The sequence below is a fragment of the Trematomus bernacchii genome, unplaced genomic scaffold (assembly GCF_902827165.1).
Source record: "Trematomus bernacchii unplaced genomic scaffold, fTreBer1.1, whole genome shotgun sequence".
Lineage (NCBI taxonomy): Eukaryota > Metazoa > Chordata > Actinopteri > Perciformes > Nototheniidae > Trematomus > Trematomus bernacchii.
The window spans coordinates 25,191,525-25,214,853 of NW_022987739.1; the positions used below are offsets into that span (position 1 = coordinate 25,191,525).

The 23,329-nt window shown below is 41.2% G+C and overlaps 1 protein-coding gene across 1 annotated transcript in view; it reads right to left on the reverse strand.

Annotated features, from left to right (window-relative positions):
• Positions 1-23,329, reverse strand: part of LOC117496096 (cadherin-2-like) — a 93,803-nt gene that overhangs the window by 34,408 nt on the left and 36,066 nt on the right. The window contains exons 3-7 of the mRNA XM_034147783.1: positions 9,409-9,638; positions 6,776-6,949; positions 4,379-4,534; positions 1,935-2,079; positions 1,624-1,796 (exon numbers count right to left, since the gene is read on the reverse strand). Of these exons, the coding sequence (XP_034003674.1) occupies positions 1,624-1,796; positions 1,935-2,079; positions 4,379-4,534; positions 6,776-6,949; positions 9,409-9,638 (878 nt within the window). The remainder of the gene's footprint in view (positions 1-1,623; positions 1,797-1,934; positions 2,080-4,378; positions 4,535-6,775; positions 6,950-9,408; positions 9,639-23,329) is intronic.

Below are 23,329 nucleotides of genomic sequence, written 5' to 3' on the forward strand. Positions count from 1 at the left end.
GCGTTTATGAACCTTTTTCTTACTCAATATCAAGCCACACTTATTGTTTTTACTTCGGCTGTGAGTGTTTGTGTGTGCTCAGGATGAGTTTCGCGCTGTCCCGCTGTATCGCCGACCCGGAAACCACACCAGTAAGCCAGCTCACTGAGCAGCGAGCCTCGCAACGTCCCGACCAATCAGAGCACACTGGGCTCACAGGGAGGGGGGGTCAGGAGCTCCAACAAGCCGTTTAGGACAGAGAGTGAATACTGCTGAATACACATACTTTAGAGATGCTGTATGAGAAACCAATGTGAGTTTGGAAAATTGCTCAGTATAAATCTATTTTAGTATACCTCAACAATGGAATTATGATCAGTAGAAATGGCCATGACATGGGACCTTTAAGACCTCAGTGAACATATCTTAAACAATAATAAAGGGAAATTACATCTTAGGTTGACAGTTTCTTTTTGACTTTCTTTTTTAAACAAAAAAAGCTCCTCAATGTTCATCCATATGGTTGTTAGTAAGGTTAAGTTTGGCTACATGACATGGCCTTCATCTTACTTTCATTCTGAGCTCTGTCTGGTAACAATCCTAACTTTAAAAAGCATGAAATGTTGAGCTTAACTGTTGGAGCCAACCAAAACCCATTAATGTCCACCTGCTGTCGTGTTACCAAAGACCCAAAATAGCTACCATGACAAAAACGAATTGATATCCATGACAACTATCAAACTCTATCTGCAGAATAAGACCTTGGCATGTAGTTGACATCTCAAGCAAACAATGGTGAGTTGACTCAGTGTATTTAGCAAAAATACGAGGAAATGACTCCTTGTGGATAATGTTTGATGAATATATCAGGGTATATGCAGGAATCCTGAAGTCAAATTGAATACCTTTTAAGACCTTTTTTAAGACCCTTTCCATACATTTTAAGACCTCATCGCCACTTCGAGTTTTAACCGGTTACATTGGTGACACACTTTACCTGACATTTACTAGTATATACAGCATTGATTGTCCTTCCTCCTTATCTTCCCACCATTTGGACGCAGACTTGCATTTCCTCATAACGATGTTGTTTAACAACCGGCGTAAACGGACCTTCGCGCGCTATCAAGCAGTGAGCATGCGATGTCCTGTTCAGATGACGTCAAATCCAACGGGATGCCATAAATAAACTACACAGAATCACACTACACACCTACGCAATGATTACATTCAGGAATACTGTAGAATACAACCTCTTTGGACAATTTATATACTTATTGAAAACAAGCTACAAAATGTAATACCTTGGAAAATGCAGTTTCATACTTTTGAATACTTTTGAATAGCCTTAATTTTCGCTAAATTGATTTATTAACTTTTAATACTTTTTAAGACCCAGAGGACACCCTGTATATACACAGCTGACATGTTTCAAAGTGTGTCAGCATGTAAACATTTATTAGATTGAAGTTTAGGATCAGCTGATGCCTGAATATGTACCAAAAACTCGAGCTGTGTTTACACTGCAGGGACACACAGACTCAGGCTGAGAAGCAGCTGCTCCACCCAAAAACACACACACACACACACACACACACACACACACACACACACACACACACACACACACAGACAGACACACACCTCCCGATCGAGGCCTGCTGCCACAGTGATGATGTCACCGGTCTTGTTGTTAATGGTGAACATGTTGGTGGAGGGGCTCTGGGGATTCTGGGAGAGGATCTTATATCGCAGCATCCCATTGGCAGTTTTTGGATCATCTTTGTCCACGGATGTCACTGTCATCACAAAAGATCCTGCAGGGAAACACGCAGCAAGTCAACACAGATATATCAGGGAGGAGAGTGTGTGTGTGTGTGTGTGTGTGTGTGTGTGTGTGTGTGTGTGTGTGTGTGTGTGTGTGTGTGTGTGTGTGTGTGTGTGTGTGTGTGTACCAGGCTTGGATCCCTCCGGTACGGTGCCGTTGAAGATGGTGTGTGTGAACTCTGGTCTGTTGTCGTTCTGGTCGATGACATTAATGACGATGTCAATGGGGTTCTCCACCTGATTCCCATTCAGGTCCACAGCGTGGGCTCGCAACTGTACGCACACACACATAAAAAACATAGAACTTGAATGAAGATAAGATTCCATCAATTAAGATCTAAAACATAAGTACAAATACGGTACTTGCTGGTTCTGGTAAACAGAACCAGCACAACTGCGAGGCTGTGCTTACAATGCTAATGAAAATATGTAACGTTTACTAGTTTTGCTGAATGTAGCATAATCAGCACAGTTACTTATGGGAATGTCAGTAACTGTGCAGGTATTGGCTCATTAAGCAAAGTATTTGGACCTGCTGGTGTTAAATGCAATACAATCAAGCAGGAGTTGTCCTCTGGTAAACTTATATTTTAACATTTTAGAGTAATGCAAAGAATATCTGAGTATTGTGGGTGAAAATACTGTTCAATACTGATATTGGGCTATATAAATAAACATTGATTGATTGATAGACCTCAACAATGGAATTATGATCAGTAGAAATGGCCATGACATGGGAATTTTAATGTTTAAAGCAATAGGTGGCCAAAGTTGCTGAATAAAGCTATTGATTGGCCTTGGACTCTCGCTAAGTCATTCCTTCACAGCCTACGTAGCATCTGTATGAGGCTCTCAGTGAGCCAAAGGCTCCCTCATGAATAAACATGCAGCCAATCCCAGCTCCCAGCTCTGACAACTACATCCAATCACATGAATATTCATCAGACAGCTTAAATGCAAATCACCCTGCTGCGACTCCAGATTTCCAGAGTTGTGTGTGTGCATTCCTCCAGATCAAAAGGTTAGACTCTGCTCTGAGAGGTGTGTGTGACTGTATTAGATATAGTGAGCAAACACCACGACTCGTTTTTAAAGAACTTCCTCTTCATCTCTGTGCATGAGAGAGAATAAATCCAGATAGAGTGACAGCAAGGATGAAAATAAAAATGAGGGTGGGGGGTGTTGCAAGCAGATTAACATCAAGTGAAGCACAAAGTAAATCATAGGAAAAAGTAAATAGTCTGTATTAGGGTTAAGCCCCTGACACAACAATCCAATTTTGGGAGTCAGAGGCCGTCAGAGGCAGTCGGGCATTCGAAGTGCCCTACTCAGGTTGGTGTGTCCCGCACCGTCGTCTCTTTAAGGGGACATTTTCACACCTCCCGCGGCCGATTCAATATGTTGAATCGGTAGACAGTTGGCCAAAGAAAGTCGGCCAAATAAATCACTCTGATTGGCTGTTCAGCTTAGAGAATCAGTGCATGAGAAGCGAAGCGGAAGTGAGGGACCAAAACAAACGATTAAGAAGCCACACACAGACGGCTAATCTTTTTCATTTTCATCTCACCCGGACGCAAGAGTTTCTTTTTTATGTTTACATGTTTTCGATCGACGAGAGAGAGTGAAAATGGAACCCAGACGCTATTTGTTGTTTGTTTATATCACGCAGTCTGTTCTTCTTCTCTCGGTGTATAACGCAGTCTGTCTTCCGGTTGTTGCCTCTTTTGAATGACGAATACACACTACCGCTGCCTGCTGGTAAGGACAGTTATTGCCACTCGTCGACTGAAGTCTTTGCGGTGTGTTCGTAGGTGGGCGGCGTAGCGGATGTAAAAGTCGGGACGCCTTCGGTACACGTTCTTTGGTCTCAGGTTGGTGTGTAGCGGCCTTTACAGTTGGTGTTATTGCGTGCTTTAGCTGATTTGAACCAAATTAAAATTCCTTTTTTACACAAATCTAGCTAGCATGCTAACTAACTAACTAGCCAAATGACTAAATAACTAACTAACTTACTAGCTACTAAGCTAACTAATTAAATGAAAGTGTTGGGATGGGTATTTTACTTTGGACTGGGCCAGGCTAGCTACTTTCAGTCTTTGTTCCATGCTAGGCTAACAACATTGTGGCTCAAGCTAATATGTATGGTATCAATATTTTCATTTAACTTAAGGAAAAGTGATTTCCTTAAATGTTGACATTTTCAAGTCAAAAACTTTAGCAGTTGTGTGAAGCTAGAATGCTGTGCCCCTTACATGACTCGAAAGTCCCTGTTTTTTCCAACAAGATCATTTTTAGAACCACCTACTGTATAGGACATAGGATACATTTGATTGTTTAGCCATCAAGTACATATTTTAATTTATTTTCCTCAATGTGCTTTGCAAAAATTGCAATTCAAGCTTCTTTCCTGTTTTTCTGCCCTTCACCAAAGACTATGGTTCTTTGTGTTTTTTGTTTAAGGTGAAGAAAAAGAACGACTGAAAAAAGAACAAAGTGAAGGTGTCTTTTAGTCAAAATGTAATATTAAATGTTTCCCTCGTTGTTGACCTTAGCTGTGTGTGAAAAGTCTTACATGGAAGTTGGAGATGTGCTCTCTGTCCAGAGGCTTGGTGACAGACAGCTCGCCTGAGATTGGGCTGATGATGAAGATGCCGGTCGGAGGCTGGTCGGCCCCGGGGCCCGTCACACTGTAACGCAGCATCCTGTTGTTATCTCTGTCTGAGCGAATCTGAAACACAGGCAAACGGGAGAAGAGCAGGGGAGGATTTACAATTAATTTCCTACACAGGATGGAGTTGGAACAATGGTTAGTAATAGATAGTACAGTCATTGTAAAAGTCCCCGCTTTGACTGCTGTCAGAGTTGTGTGGGAGACTTTTCCTCCCAGTTAGAATGACTGTCTGTTTAATGGTAAGAATACAAATATACACGAGTGAAACTAAACTTTATGATTGTGGCCTGGATGTGTCTCATATGTCGGTATGATTTTAGGATTGTAAAAGCAACACTCAGCCAATGCTTGAGGCTGCTGCATCATAACTACAGAAAATCTGATTGGAGCTGAAGTCAAAGTAAACTATGATGCGTGGTGCACCATTTATATCCTGCTCGCTGTCCATATGATCAGAACCAAGAAGAGGAAGGCAGCTCTGCAAAGACAACGCTCAGCATAAACTCAAGCATGTTTACAAAACACAAAAATACAGGTTTTTTTGCAACGCCATTTAATCCACGAAAAAATCTGCAATGTTATTTGTACGATTATATAGAAATGGATGGGGAAGAATATATTATCTGGACATATTCCTCAACATACTACTGTACTCATACTAACAGGATCACTCACAAATTAGTCCCATGAGCTTATCAACACTTGTGACATGTAATGTAAAGGATAGGCTATAAGTGTTAAGTCAAATGTGCCATAATGCAATAAAAAATAAATTAAAATCTATAATTAGTATTTTCATAACAAATCAATCTGACACTGACAACACTTAATCTTAATGGAGTGTTAGCCTTAGCTCGAGCTAGCTTTTAGCCGTAGACCCCAAAATAAAGTGTTTGCAGCTGAGACTGCTTCAAAGGAGATAGTACAACTGATGTGAGTACGTTTACTTAGCTTTTGGTGAAGTTTATTTAACATAATGTAAACTGAGGAGTCTGATCTATTTGGGCACCCTTTTAACTTAGAAGTTAACCATAACTCAACATCAGAGACCATTGTTGTATATGTCACTCCCTCATTTACAGCCATCTCTCTCTGTCTCTGATGAAGGCTTAAAAATGGCCCAAAACTTTACTAACTAGCTTTAGGAGATTTCAGCAGAATCTTAAGTTCCAGACTGCGGTCAGGTGATGACACCTGAGCCAGCTCTATTCGCCAAATAAACGCTGTGACATGCAGTCAAAATCTTGGACAGCTGGTTGCATATTTTGTTACATATGCCGCTCGCCTAGGACCACAATGACATTCCTTTCTCAAATATCACAAAGGTATTTCATGTGTAATGTATCAGTCCCAACTACATGGCTGGAAGCAAGTAAGAGAAGAAAGAAAAAATGTCTGGTGCTGCTGTCGCTTTCACAAAGAAAGGTCTGAGAATCGAGATGCTTGTCTGGGTCAGGGCTTGCTTGTGTTATATTCGACCTAAAGATACAACATCAGGTACAGCTTTTATATACTATATAACTTAAGAATTAAACATCATTTAAAAGGAATCCTCCAGGGCTCAATTCTGGGTCCTCTGCTTTATCTTCGTCATTTCCCCCAAAAAGTATTATTATTAATTAATTAATCATAATTCCTATCTCATTGAAGCCAGAATTGACTGCATTAACAGCATAAAAAACAGAGCAAAATTATCAAATATATGTTGTTAATCGTCCATAAGGTGCATGTAAAGCAGCTAATAATGATCTTACTTTGTAGGCCTTATAATGCATCTAAATGAAGAGGCTTTTGTCCCAGCTGGATGGAACTTAGTCTATGCTTTTATCTCCAGTTGCTTATTGCATTGTCTTCTCTACTGTGCCTTGCATTGTTCCATAGCACATCCCTGAAGTCAGACTTTAAAGGTCATCAGGCACGGGCCTTTTGTGTTCAAAAACAGACTAACAACATCCCTTGGTTACCGTGCATTTAATTAGCTTTATATTGTTGCGGTTGTCTATTTATATTGCATTTGATTGTTTGACTACAGTTGTATGTGTCTCTGTGTTTAATGTTGTCTGCTTGTTTGTTAACCTCATAGTATTTCCTTTAATATGAATGTGCTATGTAACTGTTGTTTTCTTGTTTCCTTGCTACAGGGCTCGTCAGCGAAGAGTCCACACTGCTACGGTTAGACAGGCTTTCTTCATTGTGTGTGCAAGTGTGTGTGTGTGTGTGTGTGTGTGTGTGTGTGTGTGTGTGTGTGTGTGTGTGTGTGTGTGTGTGTGTGTGTGTGTGCGTGCGCGTATGTCTTACCCTGACGAGGTCCTCAGGGAACTGTCCTCGTGAGTTTTCGGCGACGTTGATTGGCGGAATGACCCAGTCCCTCTTCACCCGCCTCAGAGTGCCATCACCCCTGACAACCATGCTGCGCCAAGGAAACAAGATCTCTGGTACCCGCTGAGTCAGTGTTGCATCATCAAGCTTTACCTGCAGAGACAGTAAACAAGTGTTGTGTACTGGGCTGCGCACACACATACACACACATACACACACAGCTGAGCTTCAGGGGAGGCTTGGTGACTCAGGGTATTTCTGACCTCGTTCCAGTAGCTTGGATTAATGCTCTCATTATAGTTTGTCTGATAAACGACCACCACCTGTCAGTGTGTGTGTGTGTGTGTGTGTGTGTGTGTGTGTGTGTGTGTGTGTGTGTGTGTGTGTGTGTGTGTGTGTGTGTGTGTGTGTGTGTGTGTGTGTGTGTGTGTGTGTGTGTGTGTGTGTGTGTGTGTGTGTGTGTGTGTGTGTGTGTGTGTGTAGCTACACTGCAGGATCTACAGTGGATAATAAGTCAAAGAAAAGCTTCTCATGGCCCCACCGCCCAAAGATTACCTGCTGCTTATGCATTACATTGTAAAACCTACAAACAAAAGAAGATTAAAAAAAATGTTATTACGTAAGAGCGAGGTTATCAAGTCAATTACTAACTCCAACAAAAAAAAAACAAGAGAAGTCGAGAAGAAACAGTGCAGTTCAAAGAGTAAAGGAGTTTATATTTCTTTGTGATTGAATTATATTCATTATAGTTGTATCTACAGTTAACAAGAATGATCGGACTAGGAACTGCACGAGAGTAAAAGAGTAGGTTATTAATGACAGTCTTGTCTCAAAGTAAGTGATTTGATCTGCATCTTCAGTTGTATCTGTCACATTCAGTGTTCCTTACAGTGACTCTGTTTTAGTTTGGAGCTTCTGGGTAAATCATTGCAATTCTTTCAAATGATAAAAAAAATTCAGATTTTCGTTGGGCTAGAGTAATGCAACACTATTTCAAATGAAAAGCCTTCCAGGAAAGTGGAAGACGTTGGAAGACTTTACAAAGAGAATATCATAACAGTAATTGAAAAATGGCAAAGTCCTATATGCTGAATGAAAACAATAACTCCGGTAAATGGAGAAAGAGCAGGAAGAGAAGTAGAATGTGACAATTTTTGTAATAATACTTCATCCTATCAAAAGGGGGAATAAGAGGCAAAGGCCGTTGTATTACGTTTATAATAAAAGCCTGTTTCCACTGCAGTTGAAGTTAATACACATTGGGGAATTACATATTTGAGAACAAAGAATTTAGATGTAGAGGACGGAGACGTAAAACATTATATAACTAAGATGTTGTATTCTGATTTAATTTGTCAGGCATATACTAAATTGACTGACATCTTGAGCTTGCTGACTTTCATGGCTGCTCTCTGTGAGTTCTCCTCATGAAGGATTGTTGACAGCTGATTCTCTTCCTCCCTGATAGCAGCTAAAGCGTATGGCAGCCGGCTATTTCTGGGCTTTGTTCAGAAGAACAGCCAATCAAGGCAAGTGTCTGGTCTAAATACATGCAGAGGGCCTTATTATCGCTGTGGTACATGAAACAAACCAACAGATGGCTGTTTGACTCACTTTGTCTCTGCAATCAGCACTTGGCCAAACTCGGACACCTGCTGAGCTGGAGCGCTGCTATTATACAGTATGTGTACACTTCAATCAACATTACTGAGGCCCATAGCGCTCATTGTGCTTCACACATCCCCACACTGTGATTCAGGTACCATGTGTTAATGATTAGATCTGTATGTGCTGTATATTCACACAGTGAGAGAGGAAAACAAGCATTGGATGAGCAGTGTTCTCCATTCAATATGATACTGTGTATTGATAGCCTATAGGCAAGCTTCATGAATGACCAAATAAGTTTGTATGGGTTACATCCGACGTCAATATACATCATCAGGTATTTCTACATCTATTAAGAACTTTTTATACACTGCAGGGACTTATATCTTATATACTTGGACCAGAATATATGTTGCAAAATTATATCGTTAAATATTCCTGTCCCGTTGAAGCCTGCATTGAGTGCATTAACAGCATCATTTAGTGACCAGAATGTAGGCCTAAAAAAAAGTTTGGACACCCCTGATCTAAAGAAAAAAGAGGCTTTTTTTTATAATAACTTGATGAAAAATTATTCATGCTTTTATCTCCAGTTGCTTATTGCACTGTACTCTCCACTTGGCCTCGCTTTGCTCCATAGTACATCTCCCTGAAAGGCTTGTCAGACTTTGAAAATCATCTGGTACGGACCTTTTGTGTTGCAAAGGTTAAATGCAAAGTTGGTGAAGCTTCTTTTGGTTTATATGCACCCAGCTGCTGGAATATTGTGTAAGACTGAATAAGGTCTGCCTCATGGTTAAATGTATAAGCAGACAAACAGCACTTTTAGGAGAAGAAACTATTTGTTTAGCAAACACTTAAGTTGGACACATGTATCATGTTGGATGGTTAAGAAGTGATTAGAAATAAACATTTTTCAGCTCAACAGGGTCAAATAAAAATACATTTCTGGGCCTTGTGACATCTAAAAGAGGGTCTACATGCAAACACTGCTTCTGTTTTACCTGCAGAGGTCCCGTGCTGTTGGCCTGTGGATGGAGGTGGAGGTGCACTCTGGTCTTCCACACCTGTTTGGACTGCAGGTCTCGAGCGTAGATCACCTCCACAGCTTCTTCATTCCCCACCAGGCTGAGTCGGCGCAGGGCAAAGACAACACCGTCCCCGCTCACCCCGAAATCAGACGAATCTCCAACCTCCATCCACACCTTCCCTCTACCGCAGTCCATAAAGCTCACTAAGAGAGAAAAAGAGAGGGAAACAGTCGTCAGCATCAGGGGAAAAACAGCAATCAGCTGTGTGCTGCTTTGGGAGGAAAAACATCCACCAGTGGGGTCATGTTCATATATGGTCATTCATTTTTCTTAAAGATGACACACTTGTTTTGATTTCTGCATGATTTTCTTTGAATATTTCAACCAATCAAAGAACAATCTGATTCATTCCAAAGGGCCAGTAAACTCCTCCCACAGCAGACTGGGGAAACCACTTCCTGTGGGTTTAGTTGTGTAGACGGGGGAATGTTGATACATGATGATGTCATTTTGAAATACTCTATGTTTTTATCTGGCTTAACCTTTAAAACGGCCTAAGAGGACATTTAAGGAGGCTTATAAGAGGTTGAGGAAAAAAGAGTAGATGCTTGAGTAACAAAAGAAAGAAGTTAAACCGGACTTAGAGGAAAGATTGATGGACCTGGCCAGAGAGAGTAGCCAGCCCGTAAACCCCAAAGCTGAAGATGGGATTTGCCAAGGTAAAACCATAAATGGGCAGAAACAGGAGCAGCTTTCAGCAGCAATAGCAGGCTTTTTCTATCCCAGCAATTTTCTCCTCTCTATTTGTACGCCAAGTTTAGCCTACTTCAGAGAGGAAACAGCTTTGTGATGCCTGAGGGGGGAGGTGCGCGGCCCTGTGACTGCATTACCAGAAATCATTGCAAGTTTGTCCGTAGTGTGATGTGAGCAGACACAGCACACTCATGCAGAACAAAGCTGTCAACGGCAAATGTCAGCTCATCACAGTCGGCACATTAACACCAAGCCAGTGCCTCCAGAACAGCTTCCTTCTCAGCGTGGGGACACACGGAGGATCAGAGCATGAAAGGCAGGATGGAAATGAGGAATAGATTTTCAACACAGCCTCAGAAAACTCTGCAGAAAAGTGGATTCCAGGACACAGCTAAGGTTATTTCATTATAAATAAATCTGTACATCAATTAAAATAGCCCATGGGACATCTATAAATGGCTTGTTTTGTCCATCTTTAACCGAATACATTACATTTACAGGAATACAAAACGGACAAAACCAGCAATTGTTTGCTTTGACACTGAATGGATTATTAAAATAACTAATACATGGTCCAAGCAGTAGGGTTAGGGTTAAAAATCATGGGCAAATCTGGCTTCTTTCCAATATCTTTTCAAACTTAAGTTCATGTATTTATGCTTAATTAAGCTTAAGGCCTTAACATTTGAAAGTAACCAAAGTTATGAAAGATTTATACTCAAAGAAGCCATTAAGATCTGCAATATATTTTTTATCGCTGAAAAAAGACTGCAATTGTAAGTCTATTATGAGTTCAATTGTGTAGACAGCATATTGATGCCACATGTAGGCTATGACATGTGAAAGTGGACACAGCTAATCTTTAAAGGAAGTCCCAGTTCCAGACTGTTATGATTAGAAGCTTAAAGTACTGATATTAGAAAGAAAAAAGGAGAGGTCTGCGAACATAACCTGAACAATAATGCACATTCTTTGCCAATAAACAGCCTAATGGTGGCTTTGTGATGCTGAACTTGCGCACTGTCCATAAATCATTGAAGCCTGTTGTTTCACTTAACCCAACCCCAGCAGACAGAGAGTCTTGAGAGGATAATAATTCATGAATTTCAATTAAATTAAGATGACTCCAGGGCCAGCATGGTTATATAAGAAGAACAAAAATATAATTTCAACGACTGCGTTGGCCCTCATCATGGTCATTGTACTTCAGTAATGCATTCTGGCATATCACATCATCATCAACTTGCAGAGTTTTTCCCCACAGGATGGCAAGTGCTGTGTTCACTTCGTATAGAAGGGATGTTAGCGATTCCCCTGTATACTATACATGATATGAGTTAATTTACCTTGAAGAACATCCCTTTGTTTGCCTTTTTTAAAAAGCTGCCATATTACTTAGTAGCAGGTCAAGTTTTTATGTCACAAGAACAGCATGGATGCTAATAGAGTGGTTTAGTGATGAAGCCAGGCTTCCCTTGAACGAAAGAAGCATTGTTTTTTTTATTCTGGAATATTGGAAAAAAGATTATATTTGGCAAGCACACATTTACATTTCACGTTTTGTTTAGAAAGGTTAAAGTCATAAGCTAACGTTAGGCTTAAAGCTTAGCAACTAGATATGTTGCCTACAAGGGACGAGTCCGAAATGAAACAGGTTGTAACCCAACCCTAGTCTGCACTAGTTATAAAACATAACAAATAAAGGATAATGTCCATATTTTGTTTGGCGCTAAATACTCACTTATACATATTTGATGTCTTTAATGGCTGTTTTCCCGTATTCAGAATGCTAATTTATTCATCTTTCCTCGGCTGGTAGAAACACACTTTATTCACAGTTTATTTTTAGTTGGGTTGTGAAAGTCCATTTGAAATGTGCTTGACGGATGGATGGAAATAGCACTTATGAGAAAAGACAGACAGGAAGAGGGACAGAAGGAGAGAGGGAAACTAAGAGGGGGTGACCACGGAAAACTAACCACTAAGCACTGCAGAGATTCCCTGAAGTGTGTGTGTGTGTGTGTGTGTGTGTGTGTGTGTGTGTGTGTGTGTGTGTGTGTGTGTGTGTGTGTGTGTGTGTGTGTGTGTGTGTGTCTTGACTCTTGACTCTCCATATTCATGCTTCCATATTTTATTGTATCCGAGTACAGTGTGAATCGAATTGTTTCAACACAATAATGCATGAGCAGCTTTTCATTACATGACTCCCATGAGCTCTCTGTGATTTGTGGTCCTAATCGATAACCCGATGAAACAAATGCAAAATGCATCTCTAACATTTTCAGGAAATGTGAAATAAATACCAAGATGGATGAGGGAGAATTTTGCTGTGCTGAAAGATCCTTCTTAATTTCTGATTCTTTCATATATTTCATTATATTTGTATTTTGTGCCTGTAATGTGACATGTTTACATGCTTTAATTTTCAAAAAGCTCTTTATTGTTCTCATACTGTCTGTGCTGCAGTACCTCTTTTCACCCTCTGTCTGAAACCAGAGCGCAGTCTGCTCTGATTGGTTAGCTGGCCGGCTCTGTTGTGATTGGTCAACCACTTGGAGATGACCCGCCCCTTAGCCTATCACGTACAATGTGTTGGAGCGCTAGCCAATAGAAGAGCATGTGTTACATAGTGATGTCACTATGTTATGCAAAATTAATCCAATGGAGGCTTTTCAGGCAGGGGGGGAGTGTGTCGGAGAGAAACTCCCTCTGGAGGGAACTTTGAGGGTTTAGCCTTACAGACCATTTAGATGCACAACACCTATAACACACTACAGGTGAGGGAAACCCCCAAAAAGCAAAATAGGGGCCATTTTAGGCCAAATAAATTACGAGATGAAGATGTATTCCTCTTGGAACATCTTTACATAACATTTTCTGTTCAAAAACACCCAACAAACCTTAGATCACAGAGATCTTAATGTCTTCTTTGAAAGCAGCCGTGAGCCCTGAGCTTACACAATATATAAGACGGAATGATCTACTTCCTGATCAATTCACATCGTGTCTGCATCTTCTGAATGTTTTCAGCCTCCAGGCCTCCTGTGATCATGAATCAAATCAAACAAGCTGTAAAGGCAAAATCATTTTCTGGTTGAACTTTTTGATGTATGCATGCCTTGACAGGATGGAAGACACTTTGTTTTAAGGCATTATCAGGTTGAGAACCACTGGCAATATGGTGTTGTGCAGTAACAATCTCTCAGAATGTATCTTATCCATCTGAGCAAAGTGCCTGAGATTGTATTTAATAATGGATAAGGACAACTTTGTATTGGTGGTCTCATAACACTACTCCTGTGTGACTACATGGTATACATTGTGAGGGTAACCCCTAGATTCCACCGGGTCCGTCTGCGCCGCGTTGCGGTTTTGGTCCGGCCTCCTCCGGCGTCATACCCTACCAGGCGCGTTTCAGAAGCATTTCAGAAGCGGAGCGTCTTGCCTGCCGGCTCGCAGTTTTTGTTGATTTGGGCATATTTCCTGGACAGGCTACTTTGTACAGACAAAGTTAATAATAACTGTAATATTCCAGTTATAAACGACATGAATCAAAGATGTGTTGCTGTATTTTAGTGGTATACCACTAAAATACAGCAACACATCTTTGATGATGAATGCATTTTTTTATAAAAAAATGCATTCATCATCATAATTATTCTATATATATAATTTACACAGTGCCTGTAAACCGGAGGAGAACGCTGGCATTTCTCCTCCTACTTGAAAGACTACGGAGGGATAGGGTCTGCAAAATTAGTTTGTGTGTGTGTATATATCTATATATATATGCTATATATGCTCTGAAAGTTCCACTTCCTGCCTGCCCGACCTTACGTTACGGCTGCGCCGCGACAAAAATAGGATTCGATCCTAATTTTAGAGGAGCCCTGCGCCGAGGCGCTTCTGGGACGCTTCTGAGCCGTAACGCGCCGCGTGTGGTGGAATAACACCCATTGACTAGAGTGGCCGCGATCGCCGTGAGCACCGCGGCGCAGCCGTAACGCGCCCGTAACGCGCCGCAGACGGACCCGGTGAAATCTAGGGGTAAAGGTATCCTTTAGTGAGGATTATGAAGAATACTATTGATCTCACGTGTGATATTTCATATAAAACTGTCAATTTGACGTTTAATTCCCTTGGCAACTGTAGATGTATAAATGGTACTTTTTTATGTTCAGCTCCAACGGAATAGTCTTATCTCCAAGCTGCTTGATTTGATGAATTGAAAAAAATAACTTAAGCCTCAGAATCTGTAGACACTGAAATATTCTTTACACGAACATTATTTGATGAGACAAACAGGGTTACTACATAGAAATCGTATCATTATTACATTTTGTCAATAGACTTGAGAATACGGCTTAAAGGAAATGTCCTGTTGTCTAAAATCGACAGGGTTCCTCCTCTGGGCAACATGAATCTGCTGGAGTTTCTTTGATTTTGGCCCAATGGTGGTGCTAAATTAATTCCTATCATCTTGTGGACCCCATTATCTTCAGTAAATGAACACCAGGCAATTAGGTGTTTGAGTAAACTTTCTGCTGCATTTGTTGAGGGATAAATAAGTCCCAGAATTGGCCCATCAAGGCGCCAAAGCAATGAGGAAACACCATATTTCATTGCACTTCCGTAAAAACAGGGGACGTAAATGTGAAATATTTTGAAAAGGATTGTTTAAATCAAAGCAGCAGAGGTGAAGGTATCCCGATTATATCCCAATCTATCAATTCCTTTGCCCTTTGTGGAAAGGTTTTTGTTATAAAAAGGTAGGTTAAGCCCAAGCTGAAATATCCATAATGACATCAGGGCTATCATTTCTGGTTTTATTTCAGTTAACGTTTCCTTTAAACTGTCTTGTATTTCTTTAAAATTTGTTTCTATTTTAGTTCTACTTTAACCTATTGCTATATTTGATGAAAAATGATGACTTATGAATCGCCATGACTTTGTAACTTGGATTTTGAAATGTTTTCGATAAATAAAGATTATTGTTACGGTTATTACTATAGTCTTAACTTGGAAATCTGGCCCCAGAGCCTCAGAATTTATAATTCAAAGGTCTCAAAATGTGTAGAGTGGCCCATAATTATGACATGTCAAGCAGCCCGCTTATTGTTCGCTGCTTAACATAGTTGATGGCCATGAAGAAGAAACACCAACAACATCCCATCGTGATCCGACCAACGATGCATTGCATTTATTGCAGAAAGTGAAGATGTATTGGCGCACCTGAATAAAAAAAGTGAGCCGCACCAATGAAACTCAAAAGTAGGTCTCAAGTCCTTCCCCCCCCCCTATGCGCTGAAACATCCTCCACTCTCTCTGATACTTCACCAGCTCTGTGTAAATGCTCATACATTATCCATGGTCATGTTAAAAAACACTCATGCTGCTACGTGATGTTAGAGTTGTCTTCTTTGACACCCCTCATCCTCCCCCTTGCCACTTCGCGATATAGAGGGAATTGGGTCAGAACTAATCATGGGGCTTTCAGAGTTGCTGGGCAGCAGTGGGTGGTTCCCAGTTCATCCTCTCATATTCAGCTAGCTCAGCATAACAACATGCACGGACATTTCTACGCCAACACACTCAGCGGCGTGCACAGATCAGAGCGTAACTGAAGCTGATGGAGCAAAAGCAGTGAGAAAATTAAGTTTAACTTTGTTTTATCCAATTAGCTAAACTAATTGAGCCTTTGTTGCACATAAACATTCAACCATACAGTCTTCAGACATTTTGCTCTTGCTCTAGGGAACGCAATGTTATTCCATCCGTCAGTCCAAATATCCGTACTGAAAGATCTCATAAACTTCTGGATGGATGTCATGCAACTTGGTCCCCAAAAGATGATAATGAGGGCTGTCAACACTGCATTAAATCTGTAGACCTAAACGCATTAAAAACAAATTAACACATTACTCACATTACCAAGTTTGAACCCAATTTCCTCAAGCGCAGATGTTTACCATGAATTGCATGGCAGTAAAAGGGGAAAGGATTCAGAGAAATTAGCTCAAGCTACATGTATTACACTGACTGAAGACCAATTGACATTAGTAATCCAACACTACCTCGGTGTAAAGGCCCGGACACACCAGCCCGATTTTGGGAGTCAGAGGCCGTCAGAGGCCGTCAGAGGCCGTCAGAGGCCGTCAGAGGCAGTCGGGCATTCGCGGCGCCCTACTCAGGTTTGTGTGTCCCGCACCGTCGTCTCTTTACGGCACCTTTTCACACCTCCCGACGCCTCCCGATCAACATGTTGAATCAGCCGCGGGAGGTCAGAGAAAGTCGGGACAAGCAATCACTCTGATTGGCTGTTCACACTACCGCTGCCTGCTGGTAAGGACAGTTATTGCCACTCGTCGACTGAAGTATTTGCGGTGTGTCCGTAGGCGGGCGGCGTAGGCGGGCGGCGTAGGCGGGCGGCGTAGCCGACGCAGGCGACGTAGCTGACGTAAAAGTCGGGAAAAGTCGGGACGCCTTCGGTACGCGTTCTTTGGTCTCAGGTGGGTGTGTAGCGGCCTTAACATCAAAGCTATTCCATGAAAAATGGCAACTTCACTCGTTTACTATAGGTCTGATGAAAACGGAAGAGAAGCATTTTGCCAAAGCATGCGCTAGCTAGTTCCTGAGTGGGAGATAGCGAACAGGGTCACCACTTTAGGAACAGATGATTCTCGAAATATGATAGCGGCACCCAAAAAAGTACCTTAAGAGCTTATACTAGGGGAATAGAGGGGAAAATTACAGTCGATGATTTAGCTAAATGTCGGAAAGTTGTCAGACTTCATGGCAAACATTCGGAAAACATGTTCTAACGAAGTGAAGAACCCTCTGATTCCTCTTACCAGTTTTTCTTGTATTTCTTTACTACAACACCATGTGTATTTATTTATTTATCATGATTAATCTCAAATCATTATTGTGATTGACGCAATTCAATTTTTTTAATCGATTGACCCACTTATAGGGAGTTAACGCAAAAAACAATTAACGTATGTGTATTTTTTGTCCTCGGCCGCTCCGTAGTTTCAGAGCGCATCGAGTTTAAAATACCATCCTGCCGCCCGCTTGTGGCAGACCACACTTCCACGCTCACCGGCAGGCCCGGGAGGGTGTGTGTATGTGTGGCACGAGCGAGGCACACCTTACGCGTTATTGTTGTTGTTAGCATCTGGTGCTAGCTAGCTGCGCTAACGGATATAAGGAGCTGTTTCAATGAAAACAGAGGAGCGACATTTCACCGACAACTGCGCCGAGCACTTGACTTTATGCAGGTAGCCAGACAGTGGGACATTGTACGAAAAGTCAGCACACTCAGCACGGATAGTGCGCGCTACATGATTGCAGCGTCCAGGCAGCTCCCGTTCGAGCATATATGCCTTGAGCTGCACATAGCTCCAACGATCCATCACAGTGACTCCACATTCACACACACACACACACACACACACACACACACACACACACACACACACACACACACACACACACACACACACACACACACACACACACACACACACACACACACACACACACACACACACACACACACACACACACACACACACACACACACACACACTGTATTATTGTATGAGAGAGGTTCCAGGTTGAATTGAGGCGAATATTTGTAATGTTCAGAGGTTGTTGTGTTTAATATTCATGAGAATATTTGTCATTGGTCAAATGATAATAAACAAACATATAAAGCATATGTGTCCACTCATATGTTGATAAGAGTATTAAAAACTTGAAAAATATCCCTCTAAGGTACATTTAGAACAGATAAAAAATGTGCGATTAATTTGCGATTAATCGCGATTAACTATGGACAATCATGCGATTAATCGCGATTAAATATTTTAATCAACTGACAGCCCTAGATAATAGATATCCTGTAAAATATTTCAACATCTATTGATTACCCCAACCTTGTGTACAACCATCCCAGAGGATGAAGGCCACTGTGGTCATCCTCTAACATTTCCTCTAGCTCCTTTCCATGGAAAAAGACCCAATAAAATGTGTCCAATACATTGGTTAAATAGCTAAATATCTGCAAAATGAAAGCATTGCCTTAGCTGTTCCTTGTGATTCATGAAATCCTAATCGAATTTTTGATGTACATTTACATTTTTGAAACAAAGTATTGGCAGAAGAAAGAAAGTGAGATAAATGAATGTAATCACATAAATGGGTCTGATAGAGTGAGACTGCTGGTGGAGGCGTGTTTTCCAAGAAACCCAAACCTGAATGTGCCACACAAGAGCAGCTGATCAATACTACACCGGGATCAGATCAATATCCTCGCTGGGGGAAAAAGGGCTCATAAGAGTGGACACACACACACACACACACACACACACACACACACACACACACACACACACACACACACACACACACACACACACACACACACACACACACACACACACACACACACACACACACACACACACACACACACACACACACACACACACACACACACACACACACACACACACACGCACGCTACAGGCCTTATATCATGAAGGGGAAGATGGGATAGAGAAACAGGACAGGGCAATAGATACAAACAAGCGATATGAGCACAGTCTTTTCCTCAGTGTTGGTGAGAACATGGCACTAATGTAACAGTGTGTCAGAGCCTCAGGGTGTTTCACTGCTCCCACAGCACTGCCATCTTTACACTGGTCAGAAGTTTGATAGGAAAACACATCTGAGCCAAAAATCCTAGCAAATTTAGGATTGTCACTAAGTACAAAATGTGATTACATATTTATAATTTTGGTTTACCAGAAACAATCATTTCTGTGAATCATAGTTTGTGGTTTAACAAGCGGTCAGCTGCTCTCTATATGTGCTAAAAACAAGATACCAAGTACTGTAGAAGCTAAGCGCTAACAAGTTGAGTCCATGGCACTTTCCAAGGCCACGTCTAACACAGTGTTAATTTCGTCAACGAAAACTATGACAAAAAATGTTCGTCAACGACCTTTTTTACATGACTAACCCCTAGATTCCACCGGGTCCGTCTGCGACGCGTTACGGCTGCGCCGCGGTTTTGGTCCGGCCTCCTCCGGCATCATACCCTACCAGGCGCGTTTGAGAAGCATTTCAGAAGCGGAGCGTCTTGCCTGCCGGCTCGCAGTTTTTGTTGATTTGGGCATATTTCCTGGACAGGCTACTTTATACAGACAAAGTTAATAATAACTGTAATATTCCAGTTATAAACTACATGAATCAAAGATGTGTTGCTGTATTTTAGTGGTAAAAAAATGCATTCATCATCATAATTATTCTATATAATTTACACAGTGCCTGTAAACCGGAGGAGAACGCTGGCATTTCTCGTCCTACTTGAAAGACTACGGAGGGATAGGGTCTGCTAAATTAGTTTGTGTGTGTGTATATATAATATATATATATATATGCTATATATGCTCTGAACGTTCCACTTCCTGCCTGCCCGACCTTACGTTACGGCTGCGCCACTCCAAAAATAGGATTCATCCTAATTTTAGAGGAGCCCTGCGCCGAGACGCTTCTGGGACGCTTCTGAGCCATAACGCGCCGCGTGTGGTGGAATAGCACCCATTGACTAGAGTGGCCGCGATACGCGTTACGGGCGCATTACGTGCGCGTTACCGGGCGCGTTACCGGGCGCGTTACCGGGCGCGTTACGGGCGCATTACGGGCGCGTTACCGGGCGCGTTACCGGGCGCGTTACCGGGCGCGTTACCGGGCGCGTTACCGGGCGCGTTACCGGGCGAGTTACCGGGCGCGTTACGGCTGCGCCGCGGTGCTCACGGCGATCACGGCCACTCTAGTCAATGGGTGCTATTCCACCACCCGCGGCGCGTTACAGCTCAGAAGCGTCCCAGAAGCGTCCCAGAAGCGGTAGAGTAGTCTGTCCAAACAGCCGGCCAAAAGACGTCATATTCAATCGGAGATTTGATTTTCAATTTTCGACTTCCTTAACTCGTAGCTCTGTTGCGCCAATTACGAGTAACGTTATCACATCAGGTGTGCAGAGGTCGGAGAAGTACTCAGATCTTGTAGTTAAGTAAAAATACCATAGTGTATGAATACTCTGTTACAGTAAAAGTCCTGCATTCAAAATGTTCCTCAAGTAAAAGTATAAAAGTAGCGACAGTAAAAGTAGTCATTGTGCAGATTGGTCCATTCCAGAATAATGTATATGATATATTTTATAATTATTGATCATTAAAGTGTTATCTAAGCTGGTAAAGGTGCAGCTAGTTTTAATGACTTTGTATACTGCAGGGTAGCTTGTGAATTTACTCCAGGTGGAACTAAAGTCTGATTTAAGACTTGTTTATATTTCACATCATTAATCCAAATCTGTAAAATAACTAAAGGTATTAAATAAATGTAGTGGAGTAAAAGTACATAATTTACCTCTGAACTGTAGTGGAGAAGAAGAACAAAGTAGCAAAACATTTAAATGTAAAGTACAAGTACCTCAACATTTTTACTCAAGTACAGTACAATATAATAACATAATTATACATTTATTTATTTATTTCACATTTAAATAAAGCAATGTTAATTCGGTTAACAATTTGTTTAGTTTTTCCCTTTAAAAAATAACAAAAAGTAAATACAAGAATACCGTTAAAGTACCGGATCGATAAGCAGTTTCGATAAGAGTAGTAGTACCGTTAAAAACCTTAGCGATACCCATCCCTATATATTACACAAGTAAAGTGTTAAGAGAATGAAATGTTGCTTTACGAATTTCAACACTTGATGCTGTCACATTGATTCCAATTTCAGATACCTGTATTTGCCTAACTAACTGAATTAGTTTAAATAGAGAAAACATTTTGACTAAAAGTTGACTAAAATGTAATTTTTCATCGACTAAAAGTAGACTAAAACGTTTTGAGTTTTCGTCGACTAAAACTAGACTAACACGTTTTGAGTTTTCGTCGACTAAAACTAGACTAAAACTACGAAGGATAGGAATGACTAAAATGTGACTAAAACTAATAACCATTTTCAAAAACAGCTGCCAAAATTAACACTGGTCTAACAAAGCTACATCAACTCAGTCCTGCTTTTTTTGATCCAGTTGCGTCGGCCGTCTTTGTGCGGCCGCTCCGAGCGCTTCCAGTTAAAATATCTTGTCTTCAGGAAAAAGCATTGGTGATATCACTGAAGACATTAGAGCAGCGGTTTTCAAAGTGTGAGGCGCGCCTCCCTGGGGGGTCGCCAGAGAGCTTCAGGGGAGGCGCAGCGTGAGAAGAAAATAACGAGAAAAACACGAGTAAAGTGTCACTTGCACACTTTTGTCTGTCTGTGGAGACCGAGTTGCCCCACCTCGCAAAAAAAGCTGTAAAAGTGCTCATTCCCTTCACCTCCACCCACTGGCCATCTGTGTGTTCTGGAGAAACACAGAACGGCCGGTCGTCAGCGGCAGTCAGTCGTCACACTTGTGTTTTGTTTCGGTAAAAATGGTTTGTGTCGTCAGTTAGCTGAGTTTCTTCCCGTTAAATGGGTATGACACATTAATAGGTTTTTAAGTATTAAGAAGCCCTGAGACACAGTTTCGTGGAAAAAAAAACACCAGGCCCCGGGTTAGGGGCCTCTCAGGTTTAACAGGTTAAAAGTATATAGATATATATATCTATATATACACAACTAACACCATACTTTTTTAGCAAATACCCAAGTAGCAGGCCCTAGATGTTGGGATTTAAGGAGATCGATTGGCTAGATCTTCAATACAGTGTACAATGTGATGCTAAGGGGCGGGATATCTCAAAGCAGTTGACCAATCACAACAGAGCCGGCCAGCAATCCAATCAGAGCAGACTGGGTTCTGGTTTCAGACAGAGGGTGAAAAGAGGTGCTGCAGCACAGGCAGTATGAGAAAAATAAAGAGCCTTTTGAACATTAAAGCATGGAGACATGTCACAGTAGTTTTGAACTGATGAAAAATAAAAGAGGATACTTAAATATAATTAATCCTGAGGGAAACAAATGTTGAAATACTGTCTAAAAACTACACGTTTTTTGTTAGGCTTCATGTTTTCAGTGAGCTATTCGAGGATAAACATTGTGACTGTCCACACAGAGTGACAAACATCAACTATGGCCATGAGAGTAAAGCAAACAGTGTTGATCCTGTGTGATTAAACTGTAGACTTTGACCTGAGGGATTTATCCTGTCTAATCTGAGAACAAAACACACGAGTCATCAAACATTCTGCCAGTCAATACAGTATGTGGGCTTTGGGAGACCAGTCTATATTTTAAACTCAATATCACGGCATTAGTGGAAACATATTAAACACTCCTGTGACATGGTGCAGCAGTGTTGTGATAGGCTTAACATACAAGCAGGTAGAAAGACACACATCTACATAAATAAAAACACATGGATGAAGTCAACCACATGCACAAACAGAATCAAGCAAAGATTAAAAGTCGACAAAGAGAAACAAACAGGATTAAAGCCTCTCAAGGGATTCTTCTTAAACTATTTTCTGTCTGTTCAATACTCACAAACACTGCTGAACTTGGCATTCTTAATGCAAGCATGTGTGTGTATCTGTGTGTGTGTGAGAGTCTTGTGGTGACAGCTGGGTGTTGCTAGATAAACTGTGTCTAGAAGCAAAGCCAGAGGCCAACTTCTTCTTCGCTCTGTCAACCCAACCCCAGCAGACAGGGAATTAAGGAGATGATAATATTTCATGAATTTAAATTAAATTAAGATATTGCCAGAGCCAGTATGGTTAGAAGAGAAGAACAACATGTCATTTGAATGACTGCGTTGGCCCTCATCTTGGTCATTGTACTTCAATAATGCAATCTGGCATATCATATCATCATCAACTAGCAGAGTTTTCCCCTCATGAGGGGAAAAGTGCTGTTTTCATATCATAATAGTATGAAAGATTCACATATGTTGGGAACATTCAGAATATACACATAAAATCCCATGTGGATTTATTTACCTGGAACAACATCTGTGTTTTCCTTTTCAAAAAAGTTTATATTACTAATTGGCTATATTATGAACCATTACAATGACAGCATGGATGTTTATAAAGAAATCCAGTAATTACGTATTTTGTAGATAGACTGACTCGGAAAT